Raw genomic sequence first — 19835 nt, forward strand, 5'->3', positions numbered from 1 at the left:
CTTTTTGCTTCCCCTGTCATTATATTCTTTGAAAGCACCTTGCACATAACATGCACCCAGTGGGCTGGGTTTAACAGCTGCTCCAGCTTGTGAGTCGTGACATCAGGGTTAGTCAGTCTGTGTGCATGTTATAGAAAAGGATTTCTGTTTTGGACTGATGTAGAACAGTGAAACAAGACTCACCTCTGAAGCTTCTAAGCAGCTATGCCTTCTCTACCTGACCAAAAGGTACATTAACCCCTCTGCATTCAAGCACCCTCCAGTTACAAGAAACTTCTTCATTTTATCAAAGGTAAGTTTAGCTTTTTTTTTTATTAATTTTCAAATGAATGCACTACTCTAAGCAAATACAACTGGAGAGCCTTTCTTCTAATAATAAACAAGGTTGATATAACACTCAAATTAATTGTATTTAATTATTTTGACACTGCTTGACCAGATTCCACTTATTATTCCACTCTAATTATATATTAGATTTTTCTGTCCTCTGTTTTTCTCCCAGTTTTGGTACAGAAAATGCCATTCAGATGCAGATTACACTTGTAATAACAGTGTCATGCTTAGAGTGACATTATTGCTTGAAAAAAACAAATGCCTGCTAATAATTGGAATAGTAATATCACTAGTGACAAAACAATGGTGATGTCTGCTAGACCTATCACAAGTTAAATGGATTGTTCACCTTCCACTTTTTTCAGTTCAGTTATTTTCAGATTGTTCACCAGAAATAAATACGTTTTTTTTTACATTTTTTATTTTATTTATATTTTATTTTTGACTAGTTGAACAGTTCCTGTAGCAAATTTTGCACCTTACATTATTAGACTACCCCGTATAAATTGGTAAGTTATAGAATTCTGCAGGAAACTTAGGGCATCCAAAATGGGCAGTAAATTGTGATATTATTATATATCTGCTAGTATGCTAGAATATATCATTTAGGAAGTTCTGAACTGGGAAAAGTGTAAGGGAAGCCAAAACACCTAAACACAGCTTGTTCAGATATGTTTGTTTAAGGCTTGAGGGGTTATTTACAACTGCAGGTGAGGTTGTGTTTTTGCATTAAAGGTACTTGCATCAAAATGCACTCTTTGCACTCCTGTATAGTTGCGCTCAGCACTACTCAGTCCTTCCTGCCTCCCATTCTGAGTCAAGCACAGATACATTTGAAACAAGTGCAGAGGAACACTGGGCCTACCGCCACCTCCGGACCAGGTAATAGCTCAAGAGTTCCCTCAGCTCCTTCTCCATCAATAGGAGCAGCTCACTCGATTATAGTGGAGAGGGCAAAAAAAAGGGGAGGGGGAATATCCAGTTATGTATAAATGTAAGCAGTAAGCTACACTTACCAAAAATGACAGGGGGTCCAGGTGCTCAAGCCGCTCACTTGAGTCTAAAGAATCAGAATGGGAATTATGCCTTGAAAACTTTTATGCATTGGACACAAATGTGTCAGGCTCAACGCCCCCTGCAACAACTCTGTACTCATTCCACTGCACTTGAATTTTTTAGTAATTATTTTACCTATATGTTCTCTGTAGATTTAAAAAAAAGTAACTAAATAGGTCATCACATCATAGCCTTGCACACAAAATAAATGTTTTAAAAGGTATTTGAGCAGACTAGGGGGGCTGATTTACTAACGCTCTGATTTCTACAAATTAAACCTTTTAGCGCAAAAAAATTGTGTATTTAACAAATTACTCTAACCCATAAAAATGTTTATATTTATTAACCGTAAAAACCACAAAAAACTCTAACACAGGAATGGGACCTCTTGTCAAGAATGCTCAGGACTTTCTGGATAATGGATAATGTAATATGGATCTTCATACCTTAAAGGATAACTAAACCCTCCATCCTAAAGAGAGTCCCATCTACTAGCCCCCATTGGCCCCCCTCCCTGCTTTAAAGTTGCACAGACCTCTTCATAGCGCAGTGGAGCTCACAGGCGCCATCTTCAGATCCTCTTCTTCCCTTTGGCTATCTATGGAGCTTTCCCACTCATGCGCAGTATAAGAGAACAGCAAACCGGCTCCTACTGTGCATGCACGAAAAAGCTTAGTGTCGGTGGTACTCTGCATGGAGAGGTTTGTGCAACTTTCTGCGACACTTTTTTAAGTAGTGGGGAGGGGACCAATGGGAGCAAGAGGCTAGTATAAGAGTACTCTCTTTAGGAGGGGTTAGTTCTCCTTCAAGTCTACTAGAAAATTGTGTAAACATTAAATAAACCCAGTAGGCTATTTGTACTTACAAAAAGGATTAATTATACATTAGTTTGGGTCATGTACAATGTACTGTTTTATCATTACAGAGAAAAAAGAAAAATGTTTTGAAAATTTTGAGAGGTTTTGGAAATTTTATTTTCATGATCTCCGATGACATCTTCTTATGAACACCTAACACATTGTACATTGTTTGGGGAAGAGGAAATTTACAGCATGACTTCAAAGGCATGACCCCAGTTACTAGCAGCAATGAAAATTTGTGTTGCAAAAACAGCATAATTAAAGGAAGGCAAAATTGTTTAGAGGTTATGGTATTATTAGCTCTGCAATAGCATTTCTTCCATGGGCTGGGGAAGACTCAGAACCCAATGGTTGATGTGGAAAGCAACAACAGATCATATTTTTGTTTCGAAACAGTGTTTTGTTGGCAAACACATGGAGAAATTCTAGTACAGATTCATGAAATTTATTACCACTTTCCAAACCGTCTCAGGCGAAAATTTTTGCTCATACCTAATTATAATGATCTTGTTTTTATCATGTCCATAGAATTTTCTTTAATAAATGTTATATAGATTTCATACAAATAATTGGTTGGCCTTATCTTCGGAATTAAACACTGTATTTATTAAAGTTCTGTGCAGGAATAACATTTCAGCACAATCAGGCACTTTTTAATGTTTACAGTTTGATTTGAATTTTGCAAAAACAAGGATGTACTTGAATATTCGGTGACCCTCAGGATATAAAAGGTGACTTTAGATCCACAATCCATTAAACTCAAATGTATGACTTCAGGCACAAACTCAAAAAAGCATTCACACTAAACTCTATCAATCACCATTGATGTACTGTAAATCTGTCCTTATCTCCAGGTGAATTTTGCTTTTTAATGTAGAAACTTTCCAGGAGGCGATAGCTCGATGGCCTGTGACTCTATCAATGAAATGAAATCAGCCATTACATTCCTGACTCATTACACTTAAGCAAAATAGTAATTCAGCCTTTGGGCTTTAACATGTGCTGACTGGTTGGATAAGTTCCTGTTTGGGATTTTGGAATACAGAGAGTATCATGGCACATTGTGTGCAAACTTTAATAACCGCTTCTATTAACTCTGGTAGTAGGTATGTGATACAAGACAAAAATCATCAATAATGTCTATAGATAAGGGTGGTCATTTAAAGAGACATGGGGGCATATTTACTAAAGAGCAAGCCACAGTTTATCAGAGTGAAATTCCTCTGCTCTGTATTCAGTTCTGTGGGATTTATAGGGGCATATCTATTGATGAGTGAAACTGAGTGTTCACTGTATGGCAAATACATATTTAACATCCCATAGAGATTAATGACAACAACAGGATTTCACTCTGGCTAATTGTGCTGAGCTGTAATTTCACGCTATCATAAATATGATCCATGGTATTCTCAGTATAGGCTATACGTTTATTTACAAGCAAATGCGCAACATCAAATGTGTCAGCAAAGTTGCCTATGCATACAGTAAATGCTATTCACAAAGGTACTTTACAGTCCATCTAAATTGCATCTAGCTTTGATGAACGCTGCATTCAAGATTCAAAGAACATGGAGCATGGATTCATGGAGCCCTGAAATTAACATCTGTCCTGAGCAAGTGTTCCCTCAGCTTTTTGTAATTACATTAATGATGGCAGGAAGTGATACTGTTTACATACACCAGTGGTGCAGTTTGTGCGATTTACCATTGGCAATTAACATTAAACTAAAAAAGTCCCTCCTATTAAGGGCAGAGACACACGCTGCTATTTTGGGAGATTAGTCGCCCAGCAACTTGTTCTGGTGACTAATCTCCCCGAACTGCCTTCCCGTCAGCTAGAATGTAAATTGCCATGAGGCAACTTCGGGCGACTTCAGAAAACGAATCATTCCGAGTGCCATCTCGACAGTGATTTACATTCAGGAAGGCAGTTCGGGGAGATTAGACGCCAGAAACAAGAAGTGATTTGTCGCTGGGCGACTAATCTCCAGAAATAGCATTGTGTGTCTCTGCCCTAAAAAAGGCAATGTCCAAAAACAAGGATTTGTACTACAGCCTCTCCTTTTGAAATGGCACCATGCTCAATAATTTTTCGACAATGGGTATATGAAACTAAGCAAAATAGATCCATGATTAGAATGGTGGAAGACTTTGCAAGAAAAAATGGTAAATATTAGTACCTGTGTGCTTTGTAATCACTCACAAAGCTGTAAAGTGTTGATTTTAATGTAACATAGTGATAATATAGTTGCCTGAGTATATACATGTCATCGATTCCCCGTAAATTTCCTGTAGATTTTCTTCACAACTGTTGCTTTAAGTAAATCTGCATTTTTTGCTTGCTTGTTTCAGATCATTTACAAAAGAGGAAACTGAAAACATGAAACCAACATGTATATATAGAATATTAACGATGAGTCTGCTGCCATACTTGTTTCCTGGACAAGAACTTTTAAATGATGATACACAAGTTGGTATGTTATTCTTCCTGGCAATCGTTTTGGAAATACGTGTATAAAAGGGACTCCTTGAAAAACCATGTAAAATGTCTTTGCTTGATTCATTTACTACTAACACAGATCTCTGAGGATCTGTTTCTCCTCTGCCCACGCTCTGACTTACTGTAAATGATTATGACACAAGAATGACAGATGGGCTTTAAGAGGAAATTTGGGACTGTGGGAGTAATGCACAACACTGCTTATAGGGAAATGTAAAATTTGTAAGTACCGCTACCTTTACAGAAGTCAGAGCAACAAGAATATCATTATATATCTGTTTATTAACATTGCCAACAGGTAAAACAGCATAAATGGAAACATACCTTAAAATGAGAACTAAAGCTCAACACAGAATTCATCTATACATGATAGTCCTTGTGTTTTGGGTGTGTATATCAACTCAAAGCTACCACAGCCTTTAAGCAGTGAAAATCAGTGTCTATATAAAAAAAAAAAAAACAACTTCTGCCACTTAGGGCAGAGACACACGTGGAGATTTGGGGAGACTTAGTCACCCGACGACAAATCACCTCTTCTTCGGGTGAATAATCTCCCCGAATATCCTTCCCGCCAGCTAGAAACTAAGTCGCCGGCAGGATGGCACTCTGAGCATTTGTTTTCCGTACTTGCCTGAAGTTTCCTGGTGAGGCAACTTCAGGCTGTTCGGGGAGATTAGTCGCCCGAAGAAGAGGTGATTTGTCACCGGGTGACTTATATCTCCGAATCTCCATGTGTGTCTTTGTCCTTAAGGTGACCATACACGGGCTGATAAAAAAACTTCCAATTCAGTCCTTCTGGACAGTTTGAAACAGGTGTAACATCTGTGGTTTTTGGTATTTCTTGAGCTAAACAGGAACTTTACGCTTGGTCCATGTGAGGTAGATAATGGGATTAACAGTATACAACCCCCTCTCTTCTCATTTTGATGTCACTCTTTTGTTAGCAGGAGACCATTGTCTAATTATCTACCTCACAGGGACCAATCATTCACTCAAAGAATTACAAAAACAATTAATTTAATTAATGATTAAAACAAAATGTATGCTTAGCATAAGCCCTGTTCATTGCCCTCTTGTTGATAAAGTAGGTATACTGCCCCTTTAAAGCATGCTTTTCTAATACATCGTTTATGAACATTCAGCTGTTTGTGAAATCCAAGATCAAGACTGGCACCAGTATAATAAATTACCAAAGCATACACTGGCAACATTTTTGAAACAGATGTTGAGATTTTTCACATTACTGGAAATAAATATAGCATTCAGGAAATTAATTCATTCTGTTTGATTGGTGGACACATATTATTTTGTGTATCTTACATTCAATGCAAAATACAAGGGACAAAAAGTCTAGTTGTGAAGAATGTTGCCGTTTGGTTTACATTTATTTTTACTTTTTGTTGAGTCACATCTAGATTCAACTGATGGAACTGGAAGGCGTGTAAATACTGTAGGTAAAGATGGCCTTACCATGTGCACTTATGTGCTACTTTCATTTAGGCAGATTATGCCCCTTGAAAATAAATTCAGTTTCATGGGAAGAAGAAATACACCGATAAGCATAAGGTTTGTCTGGTTCTTTTAGAGGATTAGATGTACGGCATTCTGTAATCAACTATAAGTGCTTTTATACTTTTAAAAATAAATTATACTGTAAAGGGGTCTATTTAGTATGCTGTGTAAAACAAAATTCGCCAAAAATGTATAATCTCAAATTTTAAATGTTTTTAATCTACAAGACAATTGAATAGAGTTGTCTAAAGTATATATGGGAATACTTGTAGCTGACTATAAGTAGATTTCATTAGTTTTCATGGTGTAAATAGTTTACTACGGCACCAGAGATGCCAAGGAACTCAACTTACAAACAGCTATTAGTGAACATGTCTAGGAATGGCACGAGCTCCTGTATATTCCTAAAATATAAGTAGACTGTGTCAATCCACTGAACATATATCTATAGTATGTCCATGCAGGGATTTTTCACACAATATCAATGGAAACCCACTGTATTAAGTATAAGTTACCTGCATCTTGAGAGCACTTTATTGTTGAGTTAACACATGGCAGCACCAATCTCTTAACACCGAAAGTGATAGAAAACGCAAGACATTGCATTGATGAAACGTGTCCTTATCCTTCCTTAACTATGGGTCAAGAAAATCAGAATTCATAACCATTTTCAAAAATACAGCCCTTCTAGCAGTCTCTGTCTGTTTTTATATGATAGCCTTTCTGTCCTGCATCTTACATAACATCATTGGCTGGCAACTCTATGAGAGATGAATATTTTACCAATCCTTGGGATGATCAACTTGATTTCAGTACAATTTAGCCACGCAGGTGAATGGCATAACGGCATTGATTTGGTCACTTTCTTGGATTGTTGGAAGTACAGCTGAATAACTGACAAAACAGAATGAATCCATTGGCAAAATTATAGATCATTTTAAGAGACCAACATGTCACTGATGATTCTGTAGTTATATCCTAAATTAGGAAGTAGTAATAGATAAATGTCAGGACATTGGTAACTGGAGTCCTGGTTGAGAAATTTTGAATGTGAATGTTATTATCACTAAAGCACCTATTAGGTTACAAAACTAGACACATAGGGGCCCATTTACTTTGGTTGAGTGAAGAAATAGAATAAAAAAACCATCGAATTTCGAATGTTTTTTTTGGCTACTTCGACTTCGACCATCGAATTGGCTTCTTCGACCTTTGACTACGACTTCTACTTCAAATAGAACAATGCGAACTAAAAATCGTTAGACTATTTGACCATTCGATAGTCTAAGTACTGTCTCATTAAAAAAAACTTGACCCCCTACTTCGCCACCTAAAACCTACCAAGGTGCAATGTTAGCCTATGGGGAGGGTCCCCATAGGCTTTCTAACAATTTTTTGGTCGAAGAAAAATCGTTCGATCGATGGATTATAATCCTTTGAATCGAACGATTCGAAGGATTTAATCATTCGTTTGAATGATTTTCCGTTCGATCAAACTATTTGCGGTAAATCCTTCCACTTCGATATTCGAAGTCGAAGGATTTACTTTCGGCAGTCGAATATCGAGGGTTAATTAACCCTCGATATTCGACCATATAAAAATCTGCCCCATAATATTGGGAATTCACTTCTGAAATGTTAAATCTGTGTCTCTCAGTATGCTCTTGCAGTTTTATATATTTAAATTTATAACCCTGATCTTTTATAGGATGCCGAACTGCAGTAAATGACTTAGTTTTCATTGTGGATGGATCATGGAGTGTTGGATACAGAGACTTTGATACTGCCAAGAACTGGCTACTGAATATAACAAGTAGTTTTGATATTGGTCCCTCATATACTCAGGTGGCAGTGGTACAGTACAGTGACTTCCCCCAACTGGAGATCCCTCTTGGGCACAATACATCATATCAGCAACTTTTAAGTGACCTGAAAAATATTAAATATTTGGGAGGAAATACTCATACAGGACGTGCAATCAAATTTGCCACCGAAGAAGTTTTTCCCTCTTCTAAAAGGGCGGATGACTCTAAAAACAAAATTGTGATTGTTGTCACTGATGGCAAGTCTCAAGACGATGTAGATACTATTTCCTCAAGCGCCAGAGCTCAGGGTATAATCATGTTTGCTGTGGGAGTTGGATCTGAAATCATGAAATCGGAACTGGTTGCAATTGCTAACATGCCCTCTACTCAATATGTGCTCTATGCTGAGGACTATACAACCATCAACAGAATTAAGGAGACAATGAGACAGAAGATTTGTGAAGGTGAGTTAATCTCTATGCAAGGAAAGTTGACTTGCTAATTAAAGGGGTTGTTCACCTTTGAGTTAACTTTAAATATGATGTAGAGCAGTGTTCCTCAACCAGTTGCTCACCGACCCCTTAGATGTTGCTCCCAGTGGCCTCCCAGTGGCCTCAAAGCAGGTTCTTATTTTTCAATTCCAGCCTTGGAGGCAAGTTTTGGTTGCTTAATAACCAGGTGCCTCCTGTAGGCTGCCAGTCCACACAGGGGCTACCAGTAGCCAATCACAACACTTATTTGGCACTCCCTATAACTATTTTCATGCATGTCTTGCTCCCCAACTCTTTTTTTACATTTGAATGTGGCTCACGGGTGAAAAAAGGTTGTGGATCCCTGATGTAGAGCGTCATGTTCTGAGACAATTTGCAAACAGTTACAAGAAAAAGGCAAATAGTTAAAATTGGTCATTTTATAACATACATAAAATTATGTTAAAGGTAAACCACCCTTTTAATGCTATTAATATAATAAATGGCATAATTGACCATGTTCAATATTTTATCTTATAATGCGAACGTTCTCTAGTTACAAAGTTACATTTATATTTCTGATAAGAATATTATATTTTTCTGTATGTGCTGTGGTTGCCTTGTTATTTAGAATGTAAGAAAGCAAACTTCAAAACTACAAACATTATCTTTGGACACAGTTGAATAAATCAAGTATTATAGGTTATTTGAACCTCTATTGCTATGCTGCTCATAGTAAAATGGAGCTGACTGATGTGATCAGCTGATCTGTGGAGATAACACAGTGGAGGCGTGTGTTCCCTCACAGCTATGGAAAGAAATGCTGCATTGTGGCTAAATATACGGGGATTTACAACCAAAATTGCACTTTGCACACTGTATTTGTAAATGAGCCTTTATATGTCATTTAATACAGAACAATAGTTTACTTGGCCACCCCTCTTTACTCCCATTTCTTACAACAGCCAAATCTGTGCTTTATACTGTGCATACTCCTACACTCTTTTCCATCAAGGATTAACCTAAATTAGCCTTAATTCATGTATAGATAAGAAGCATGCATATTTTTAAATCGATTTGGATGAATCCTCAATCTTTCCTGAACTAAATTCGAACTCAAATTTGTGAATGCAGATTACTTTAAGAAACAAGTGAAATAAAATAAGCAATTCTCTTATTTATGTCACCTTAATAGTTTGGATTTTGTTCAGCCGAGACATTGGATTCAGCCGAATCCTGCTTAGAAATGCTCAGAATTGGCAGAATCATGAAACAAATCCGGAATTTGGTGCATTCCTACTTGTGTATGCTGAATCTCATTTGCCTCTTAGATGCTCATTTCATCAATTTCTTTAGATCCCAGAGCAAATATTGTATGGTATATTCTGTATATGTTGTACATAGTTTTGTGAAAATGGAAACTACAGATACATTGCTTTCAAGGTCCAGTTGCAAGTCAACAAATGTAGACTAGACAATATTAGCTCCAATTCAGAGGCCTGTGGTATATCATTTACAACCCTTATGTAGTTACCAACTACTTTATATATGATGCATCAGTCTGTTTCTACCTATGTGCAAGTAGTGCTAAGAAGGATAAGAAGGAGCATACAGCATATATTTGATTACATTTGTATATCAAGATAGAATTGACTCCTAGTTATAGATGATGTATGGCAAATACTTTAAATGACTAAATTATTAACTCTGCATTGCATTGATATGAGTGTTTTTGTTCCATAAAAAAGCTTACTAGGTAAGTACCATAGTAATAAGTACAGTCACAGTGCAATTAACATTTGCAGTTCAATAGTAAATAAATGTTTTCATTAAAAGATCCAAGGATACTGTAACACGCAGGCCCAGTTTTTGTAATGCAAGAGTGCTTTTATTGGCTCAAAGTAGACATCAAAGTTTGGCAATGTTTTGGGCCACACTGGGCCCGATTGACTTTTTCATTAATGCAATAATCAGATAAGTGAGCTTTCACTATATAATATTATGCTTTATGTATATAGTGCTGACATCATTCACCTCTCAGTGGAACTTGCAATCTAAGGTCATGTCACAATCAAACACAGGACCTCGATATTGATATATACATGCATTCTGGGTCAGTGAAAGCAAATGCTTACCTTGAGGGTGTGTTTACAGGCTTGAAATGAAGAAAAAATTCTCGTCTATGCCAATTGTGGGAGAGCAAATGTCACAGGTGTGAAATGAATCGTGTTGCTCTTAGTAAGGGTATCTCCAAAAAGTTACCATATCATCCAATGTTGTGTTCACTGAGAGAGGGTGAGTTTATTGTCTCTGTCTCACATATTCTAACATGTTAACACTGACAAGTACTTCTCCTGTAATTTATAAAAACAATTTATAAAAAAACATATAATGTCCCAAAACACAACTACAAAAAAAACACTCATAATGTCTCCCCGGGGTGGAACAATTGTGGTTACTCTTGGCATTAATTTTAACCTAATACCAACTGGCTGTAGATGCAATTCATATTCGTATATAGGTATCATGGGTTCCCATGCTGTTTAGGGTAGGTCCCCTTATTAAAATTAAATGTATTGCTTTTAGTTGTAATAAAATAAGGTGCAAAATGAATTATATATGAGTTGTTTTCGGGTTGGCAAGCAGACCCCAGATTTAATCTGGGTCCCCTCAGAAAAAGGTTAAAGAACCCTGTATAACTTTCATCTTTGGGCAGATCACTCTGGCACTATATTTTAGTGGATCTGCTCAGGTCCTGGTTTTGGTAGGTGGGCAGCACCAAGCCTAAATGCAAATGTGTTGAAGCAGAACAAAGGACCCTTTGAGCTATATGGATGGATGCAGTCCATCCATTTCTTTTTTGCCAAATGAGTGAAAAACATCATCTAAATGTTTCCTCATGTTGTAAACGTAACTGAAATCATACAAAGGTAATTAGATTTCCATGACATTTTAGTATTTAGGCAGTATTTAAATTTCCTTTGATTCTGATGGACCATTTTTCTTGGCTTTTTAAACTCTTTCCCTGCATAGCTTTTCAGAGTGCAACTGTATTCAGTCTGAAACATTTTAAAAGAATGTGTGGGTTCCTGAATATCTGGATCCACAATTGGCCATTCATTGCTCCATATTTGTGTGCCCCCTCTTGGCAGTTTTATTGTTGCATATTGGAGAAGATAATTTCAGGTAATAATTTATGATTACCCAATGGCACATATTACTAGAAAGGTATATTATTATGAAAATGGTTTATTAACATGAATCAGCCTTCACGATGTTCGAGTTTTTATTAGAGGGTTTCTTTCGAAAACTCTATCAATTCGAGAGATTCACGTTTTTTTCTGCCAAAAACTTGATCGATTCTAATTTTCGAATTCATCGATTTGAGTTTTTTCCATTAAAGTTTTTTCTTAAATTAGAAACCATTAGAATTGTGAGTTCATTCGAGGTCTAAAAAAACTTTAAAATTCGACCTTTGATAAATAACCCCCTTAATGGGATTATTTCGTGATTTTTATGATGTATTTTTTTTAGAATTTTAAATTATACTGTTTACGCTGTAAATAATTCACTCTACAATATAAAATTTAATTCCTGAACCAACACGTGTATATTTTTGGTTGTAATATTGGTGTGTAGGCAGCCATTTCAGGTTATTTTGTCTGGTCAGGTGCTTTCAGAAAGAGCCAGCACTTTAGGATGGAACTGCTTTCTGGCAGGCTGTTGTTTCTCCTACTCAATGTAACTGAATTTGATACAGGGGGGCCTGGATTTTACTATTGAGCGCTGTTCTTAGATCTACCAGGCAGCTGTTATCTTGTGTTAGGGAGCTGTTATCTGGCTACCTTCCTGTTGTTCTGCTGATGGGCTGCTGGAGGAGGGGGAAGGGAGGGGGTGTTACCACTCCAACTTGCAGTACAGCAGTAAAGAGTGACCGAGCAGAGCACAAGTCACATGACTGGGGGCACCTGGCAAACTGACAAATTGTCTAGCCCCATATCAGATTTCAAAATTAAATATATTAAAAATCTGTTTGCTCTTTTGAGAAATGGATTTCAGTGCAGAATTCTGCTGGAGCAGCACTATTAACTGATGTGTTTTGAAAAATAAATTCCTATGACAGTATCCCTTTAAAGTTGACTTAAAGGTGAACGATTCCTTTAAGAAATTGAGTCTTTGATTTTCTAGTATTTTCACACCTAAGCGTATATCCACAATTTACAAATATTGATAAATCTGCCTTTAATGCCATGTCTTTTTTTTAATAAAAATACTGTATATGTTTTTGGATTGTGGGTGTAAATAGGGATGGGCAAATTTTTTCGCCTTGTTTCGCCACAAAAATGACGCCCATAGACTTGTACAGCGGCATGCGTCAAAAAAAAAAAAAACGCGTGTCAAAAGAATTTCGCCACGCGACAAAAGTTTTTTTGACGCCCATAGACTTTAATGGGCGTCGGTGACATTTCGCCAGCGGCAAATTTTTGGCGAAACTAAACGGGTCAAATTCGCCCATCCCTAGGGGAAAACTTGAATTCCCAGAGAAAACCAACACAAGAATAGGAATAAAAGACAAACCTCCTTGCAGATGTGTCCTGACTGGAATCTAACCAGTGCTGCAAGGATGCAAAATTAACTACTGTACCACCATGCCCCTCCTTTGTCGTGTTTACCCTTGACTGCTGCCCCCATGGTTACACAGCAGCTTATTTATATGAACTGTAGTAGTAGTTTTTCTGAACCAAACACACAATGATTTACAAATGCAAGGTATCAATGTACATTAGTGTTAAATGCATGCCAAAACATATTTTTTGTTATTACTTGTTTTTAATAAGCAGCCTGTCAACACTGCAGAATGGGGCACATGGACCAGCTCTGATGCAAGTAGGCAGCACTGTATTCACGAGAGGCAGTTGGGGGGAGGCACATTTGTGTTCCTCACCCCTACCCATCCATTACCGAACTTAGGGAGCAGCAGTGGATTTTTAAATTGGTGGGAAGTGTAGAAATCGGACATAAGGGCTTTTTGAATGAGCACTAAGAGAGTCGATTTTGTTCTCATTAGTGATGTAGCAATTGGGGTCTTTTTAAATGACCCCTAGAGTCAAACATGATTTCAGCATTGTATATTGGTGACTGGGCTGCATCTATGTTAGAGGGAAATTATTTATTTCAAAATGCCTCAGTTAATAATACTGCTCCAGCAGACTTCTGCACTGAAATCCTTTTCTCAAAAGAGCAAACTGATTTTTTTATATTTCATTTTGAAATCTGACATGGGGCTAGATATCCATATATTGTCAGTTTCCCAGCTGCCCCCGGTCATGTGACTTGTGCTCTGATAAACTTTAGTCACTCTTTACTGCTGTCTCTTTACTGCTGTACTGCAAGTTGGAGTGATATCACCCCCCACCAGCCCATCAGCAGAACAATGTGAAGGTAACCAGATCTAAGAACGCAATAGTAAAATCCAGTTCCCACTGTGACAATTCAATACATTGAGTAGGAGAAAAAACAGCCTGCCAGAAAGCACTTCCATCTTAAAGTGCTAGCTCTTTCTGAAAGCACATGACCCAGCAAAATGACCTGAGATGTCTGCCTACACACCAATATTACAACTAAAGGAATGACATTTTATACAATAGAGTTAATTATTTGCAATGTAAACAGAACAGTTATTTAGAAATAAAAAGTAAATCATAAATATCATGACAAATTCCCTTTAATATTTCTTGAAGTAAGAATTAACAACATGAACAAAAACACTTTGGCCTCTTACATTTTATACAGTAATAGTAAATATCTAGCAAAGAGGTAGCAGTCACTGAATTTGGTTTCTGTTGAATGGAACAAAATCCATTTAGGAAAGGCTGTTCTCAGTCAACTGGACTGTTGATTGTTTCCAGAATTCGGCTCCGGGTTGAGTATTTTGTTTCAGTGTGTGTCTGCATTGGCAGGACCATCATTTTTTTGGTAGGTTCCCAAAACCAATGTGTACAAGTCTTACTTATGTAAAATATATCAGGTTGAACAAATAAATGATTTCACCATGAACAGATCTGGCCTTAAACAGAGCAAAGAATATGCTTCCTTAGTAGTGTAACTGAACATTTCTTAAAGAAATTGGCATTTGTAATCACAGAGACATACATATACATGCAAACAAAGAAACATACAGTCACAATAACCCTTACATTTGCCATTTCTTTTTTCTAAAAAAATGGTTTTAAGATGCGACAGCTGGGCAGGATGGTAGAGGAGAAGAAGGATAGGACATTGTACATGATATATTAAAGTGCATATGGATGGGGCAAGGTTTAAATTTTTTATTTTAAATATGAAGCACTGTCTGTCACATAATCCAAGACTCCAGCAACTTGTTTCAAATGATTCACTCTCGCATCCACTGACACCTGTAGCACTTTGTGAGCCATGCGTAATCGGCTCTCCTACAGGTGGCAATGCACCTTAAGTGGCTGGTTCACCTTTAAGTCAACTTTTAGTATGTTATCGAATGGCCAGTTCTAGGCAACTTTTCAATTGGTTTTTCGTTATTTATTTCTTTATATTTTTTAATTATTTGCCATTTTCTGACTCTTTTCAGCTTTCAAATAGGGGTCACTGACCCCATCTAAAAACAAATGCTCTGTAAGGCTACACATGTATTGTTATTGCTACTTTGTATTACTCATCTTTCTATTCAGGCCCTCTCCCTATTGCAGTCTCTTATACAAAATAAATGAATGGTTGCTGAGGTAGTTTGAACCCTAGTAACCAGATTACTGAAATAGCAAACTGGAGAGCTGCTGAATAAAAAGCCTAAATAACTCAAAATTCACAAATAAAAAATGAAACCCAATTGCAGATTGTCTCATAATATCACTCTCTACATCATACTAAAATATACCTCAAAGGTGAAAATCTCCTTTGAAATACCTTTTAATCTGGAAGATAGGGGATCAGCACATGTAAAACATTATGTGGTAGTCCAGCATAATCGCAGAAAAATCTGGCAAAAGTAATTATACCACAATAATGGCAGATCCCCATTCTTCAGTATTAAATATATTTTAAGGTGATTTGTCGCTTGTGGGAGAGCTGACTAACCATGTTACATGTATGATAGCACTGGAGATTCATATGTTTGGTTTGGAGAAAATACTACCATATAATCTCGAGTATAAGCCGAGGTACCTAATTTACCTAAGAAAACTGGGAAAATTTATTGACTCGTGTATAAGCCTAGGGGTGAGAAATTAATTTTAGGTCATGGCCAATTTAAAGCTTTAAAGTTGCTGCTTACTCACTGATCTGAAGCATGCAGTGACTCCTCCGTGCTGCTGCCCATACTTCTCCCCCCTCCTAAGCCCTCAGCCCCTCCCCTCTCAGCTCTCGTCAATCAGTCCTCCCTCTTCAGCCCTTCCCCTCCGTGCTCAAAGCTCAAATGACAATGGTAGCTCACAAACTTACACGGAGGGTTAAAGGAGAAGTAAATGTTTAAAATAAAAAACTTTTTTTTTAAATCATAGCAAGCCATAGGACACGATACACAATTACAATTATCTGGCACTACCTTTTCTCCACAGATTGACCCATGCTTCGCCTCTCTTCTTTCTGACAGGCGCCATATTTAAAAAGTATAACTCCAGAGCTGCAGCCCCTCCCGCAACTGAAATCAGGCTACAGGGAAGCGCAGGATACAAACGGAAGAAACAAAAGCCAAGGGATGTGAGGCCGCGCCCCCTTAGCTCTCAAGTTGCCACCTCCTTTTCCCCTTTTACGAGGCTGCAGCGTCCCAGGGCACGTCACAAAGGGAGAAGACGCGCGCCTCCGCTCCCTGTACAGGTGCGTGCTCATATCACAGAGTGAGCGCGCACCTCAACCAACTGTCATCTCAAGCGCTCCTCTTCCTACTCTTGCGGGCTCCTATTAAAAATACGGTAATGCGCACACATTTACCCACATCTCCTGCGCAAAAAGGGGAAGGGCTGAGGAGGGCGAGTACTGAGTGACGAGAGCTGGGAGGGGCTGAGGGCTAAGGGAGCCACAAGGGGGGAGAAGTATGGGCAGCACGGAGGAGTCACTGCACGCTTCAATCAGTGAGTAAGCAGCAACTTTTTTTTTTTTACTTGGCTTATACTCGAGTATATACGGTATTCGTCTGTGAGCTTACCAGTAGTGATGTGCAAATAAATTGGGCAGGCATGGATTTGCGGTTAATTTTACAGATCGTACTAGAAAGCATAGAATAGTTCCAGTAAAGTTGATTTGATCAGTATCTATATTGATTTGATTGACTTAAACAGAATATTATCAATGGCAATATAAACTAGTGGTTCATCTGGCATATCAAGCACTGCAGGCTCACACAACAATAATATCAGTTAAAGTAATATTGAGGGGATTGATCACTTGGCTAGTTGAATCAATTCCATCAGTTCGAATAACTGAATCTATAGATTTATCTTAATATAAATATAAATATATAAATATATATATATATATATACTGACGATACTCAGATCTATCTCTCATCTCCTGATCTCAACCCAGAACTCCTAATTCGCGTCTCCTCCTGCCTGTCCGCTATCTCTACCTGGATGTCGCAATGCTACCCTAAAATTAAACCTCTCTAAAACTGAAATGGTTCTCTTTCCTCCAACTAACACCAATAACATCCTGGAAGTATCCATCATAGTTAACAATTCCACTATCACCCCCTCTCCCCAGGCCCGGGGCCTTGGGGTTATCCTAGATTCTGCCCTGTCATTCACTCCTCATATCCAGTCACTTATTAAATCATGTCACTTCCACCTAAGGAACATATCCAAAATACGATCATTTATCACCCAAGATGCTGCCAAAATTTTTATTCACTCTCTCATCATATCACGTCTAGACTACTGTAACTCTCTTTTAATTGGCCTCCCCCTCCAGAGACTGTCACCTCTCCAGTCCACAATGAACACTGCTGCGAGGCTCATATACCTCAACAACCGCTCCTCCTCTGCCACGCCATTCTGTCAATCCCTGCACTGGCTTCCGTTACCTTTCAGATTCAAATTAATGACCCTGACTTTCAAAGCACTTCATAACTCTGCCGCACCCTACATCTCTGAATTCATCTCTATATACTCACCCAACTGCTTACTACGCTCCTCTACTGACCTGCTACTCAACTCTTCTCTCATTACCTGCTCACATGCTCGCATTCAAGATTTTGCATGGGCTGGAATTCTCACCCACGGTCTGTCCGACTTTCTCCCAACCTTTCTGCTTTCAAGAAATCTCTTAAAACGCACTTCTTTCGAGAAGCCTACCCTCACTCTGCTTAAAGGAGAAGGAAACCCCCAGGGCGCTAAACCCCTCCCCCCCTCCCCTGTGCTGCCCCCCCTCCCTCCTCCCCCCTGGCCTACCTGTCCCCCTGGGCAAATGCCCCTAACTTTTTACTCACCCCTCTGCGCAGGTCCTGTCCACGGAGTACGCAGTCGCCATCTTCTCCCACGCGCGTCTTCTTCCTGCTCTGATCGGCGTTTTCTGGCGCATGCGCAGTAGGAACAGGTACCGGTACGGCTCTACTGCGCATGCGCCGAATGTCACGAAGTGAAATCGGAAAACTTCGTGACATTCGGCGCATGCGCAGTAGAGCCGTACCGGTACCTGTTCCTACTGCGCATGCGCCAGAAAACGCCGATCAGAGCAGGAAGAAGACGCGCGTGGGAGAAGATGGCGACTGCGTACTCCGTGGACAGGACCTGCGCAGAGGGGTGAGTAAAAAGTTAGGGGCATTTGCCCAGGGGGACAGGTAGGCCAGGGGGGAGGAGGGAGGGGGGGCAGCACAGGGGAGGGGGGGAGGGGTTTAGCGCCCTGGGGGTTTCCTTCTCCTTTAACTACCAAACGCAACACCACATACAGTACCACATTTCTCACCTACTTAATTCGATCTTGCCCACTCCCACACCTTGTGTATTACTCCCTTCCCTTTAGAGTGTATGCTCTTTTGCATAGGGCCTTCCTCACCTTTTGTACCGGTATTGATTGTGATGTATGTAACTCCATATGTTCTATGTATATAATTCATGTGATTTAGTTGTATAATCACATTTACTTTACAGTGCTACGCAATATGTTGGCGCTATATAAATACATTTTAATAATAATAATAATATTCCAAGCTCCAAACCATAGACCGTGTCATCACCCGGGTGCCCGCATCAAGGGTATATATAATTTTAAGCAAATTGTGGCAAGCAAGAATTTCTTTATTAGACTCAACGTTTGAGTCTAATAAAGAACTGCAATATATATATATGTGTATATATATATATATATATATATATATATATATATATATATATATATATATATATATATATATATATATATATATATATATAAAGCTGCAAAAGAACCGCACTCACAGGACTTGTTCAAAGTGTACAAAAATAGAAAATCAAAGAAAAAATAAAGATTTTCTATTTTTGTACACTTTGAACAAGTCCTGTGAGTGCGGTTCTTTTGCAGCTTTGTCTATTATTTTTAACCAGCACCTGGGCAGTGACCTACGAGGAATTTTGAGTGCACCGGCTTGTGGCTATATATATATATATATATATATACACATAAATTAGTAAATGGTAGGCAGGCAACAAAGGAACAATAAGACACTGACACCATGGCTCTTCATAGTAAACAAAGGTTTATATTACCAAGTTTCAAACATACACAGTACATTTGAGCCCAGGGGTGACCATATCAGCATACAAAACATAAATCATGAAAATAATTCCTGCACACTGGGCGCTACTTTCACACATATGAAGAGGTCCCTTACTAAACTGGGCTCCTTGTGGACAACCAAAAAAAAACAAACAGTTGGCTCACCCCTGTACTCACAGTACTCCTTTTTTTTAAGTCCTCAGCCTCCTGGCTTTCCTCATTCTCACTCAAGACTCTCTGACACTTTGTCACGGACTCCCTCTGCACCTTGCAGTGGCAAGCAACACCCACAGCCCCTCTGGGAGTTCCTAACACAGACATGCTTCCTGCTCTGTGCCCTGCTCTGAGAGAGACACTCCAATTCTCCAATTAAGTTTACATTCCTATTACACAGGACAGCTTTCTTTTGGAAAGTGAGCTCCTATCTCTGGACTAGACCTGGGGAATGGCATGTCTGGCTACTTTATACAGAGTACAGGTTCTTTGTTTAACAACTACCTTCCTGGAGCATATCTTGGTCCACGGGCAGAAACTGGAGGCTAGCGTGACCCTTTTCCAGACCCTACATCAGAAATAT

At 38.6% G+C, this 19835-nt stretch overlaps 1 protein-coding gene across 1 annotated transcript in view; it reads left to right on the forward strand.

Annotated features, from left to right (window-relative positions):
- Positions 1-127: 127 nt before the first annotated feature.
- The window catches only part of LOC108719126 (collagen alpha-1(XXI) chain), a 55637-nt gene continuing 35929 nt past the window's right edge, over positions 128-19835 (forward strand). The window contains exons 1-3 of the mRNA XM_018267781.2: positions 128-292; positions 4602-4723; positions 7970-8530. Of these exons, the coding sequence (XP_018123270.2) occupies positions 4630-4723; positions 7970-8530 (655 nt within the window). The 5' untranslated portion in view covers positions 128-292; positions 4602-4629. The remainder of the gene's footprint in view (positions 293-4601; positions 4724-7969; positions 8531-19835) is intronic.

The sequence above is a fragment of the Xenopus laevis genome, chromosome 6L (genome assembly GCF_017654675.1).
Source record: "Xenopus laevis strain J_2021 chromosome 6L, Xenopus_laevis_v10.1, whole genome shotgun sequence".
NCBI classification, from domain to species: Eukaryota; Metazoa; Chordata; class Amphibia; order Anura; family Pipidae; genus Xenopus; species Xenopus laevis.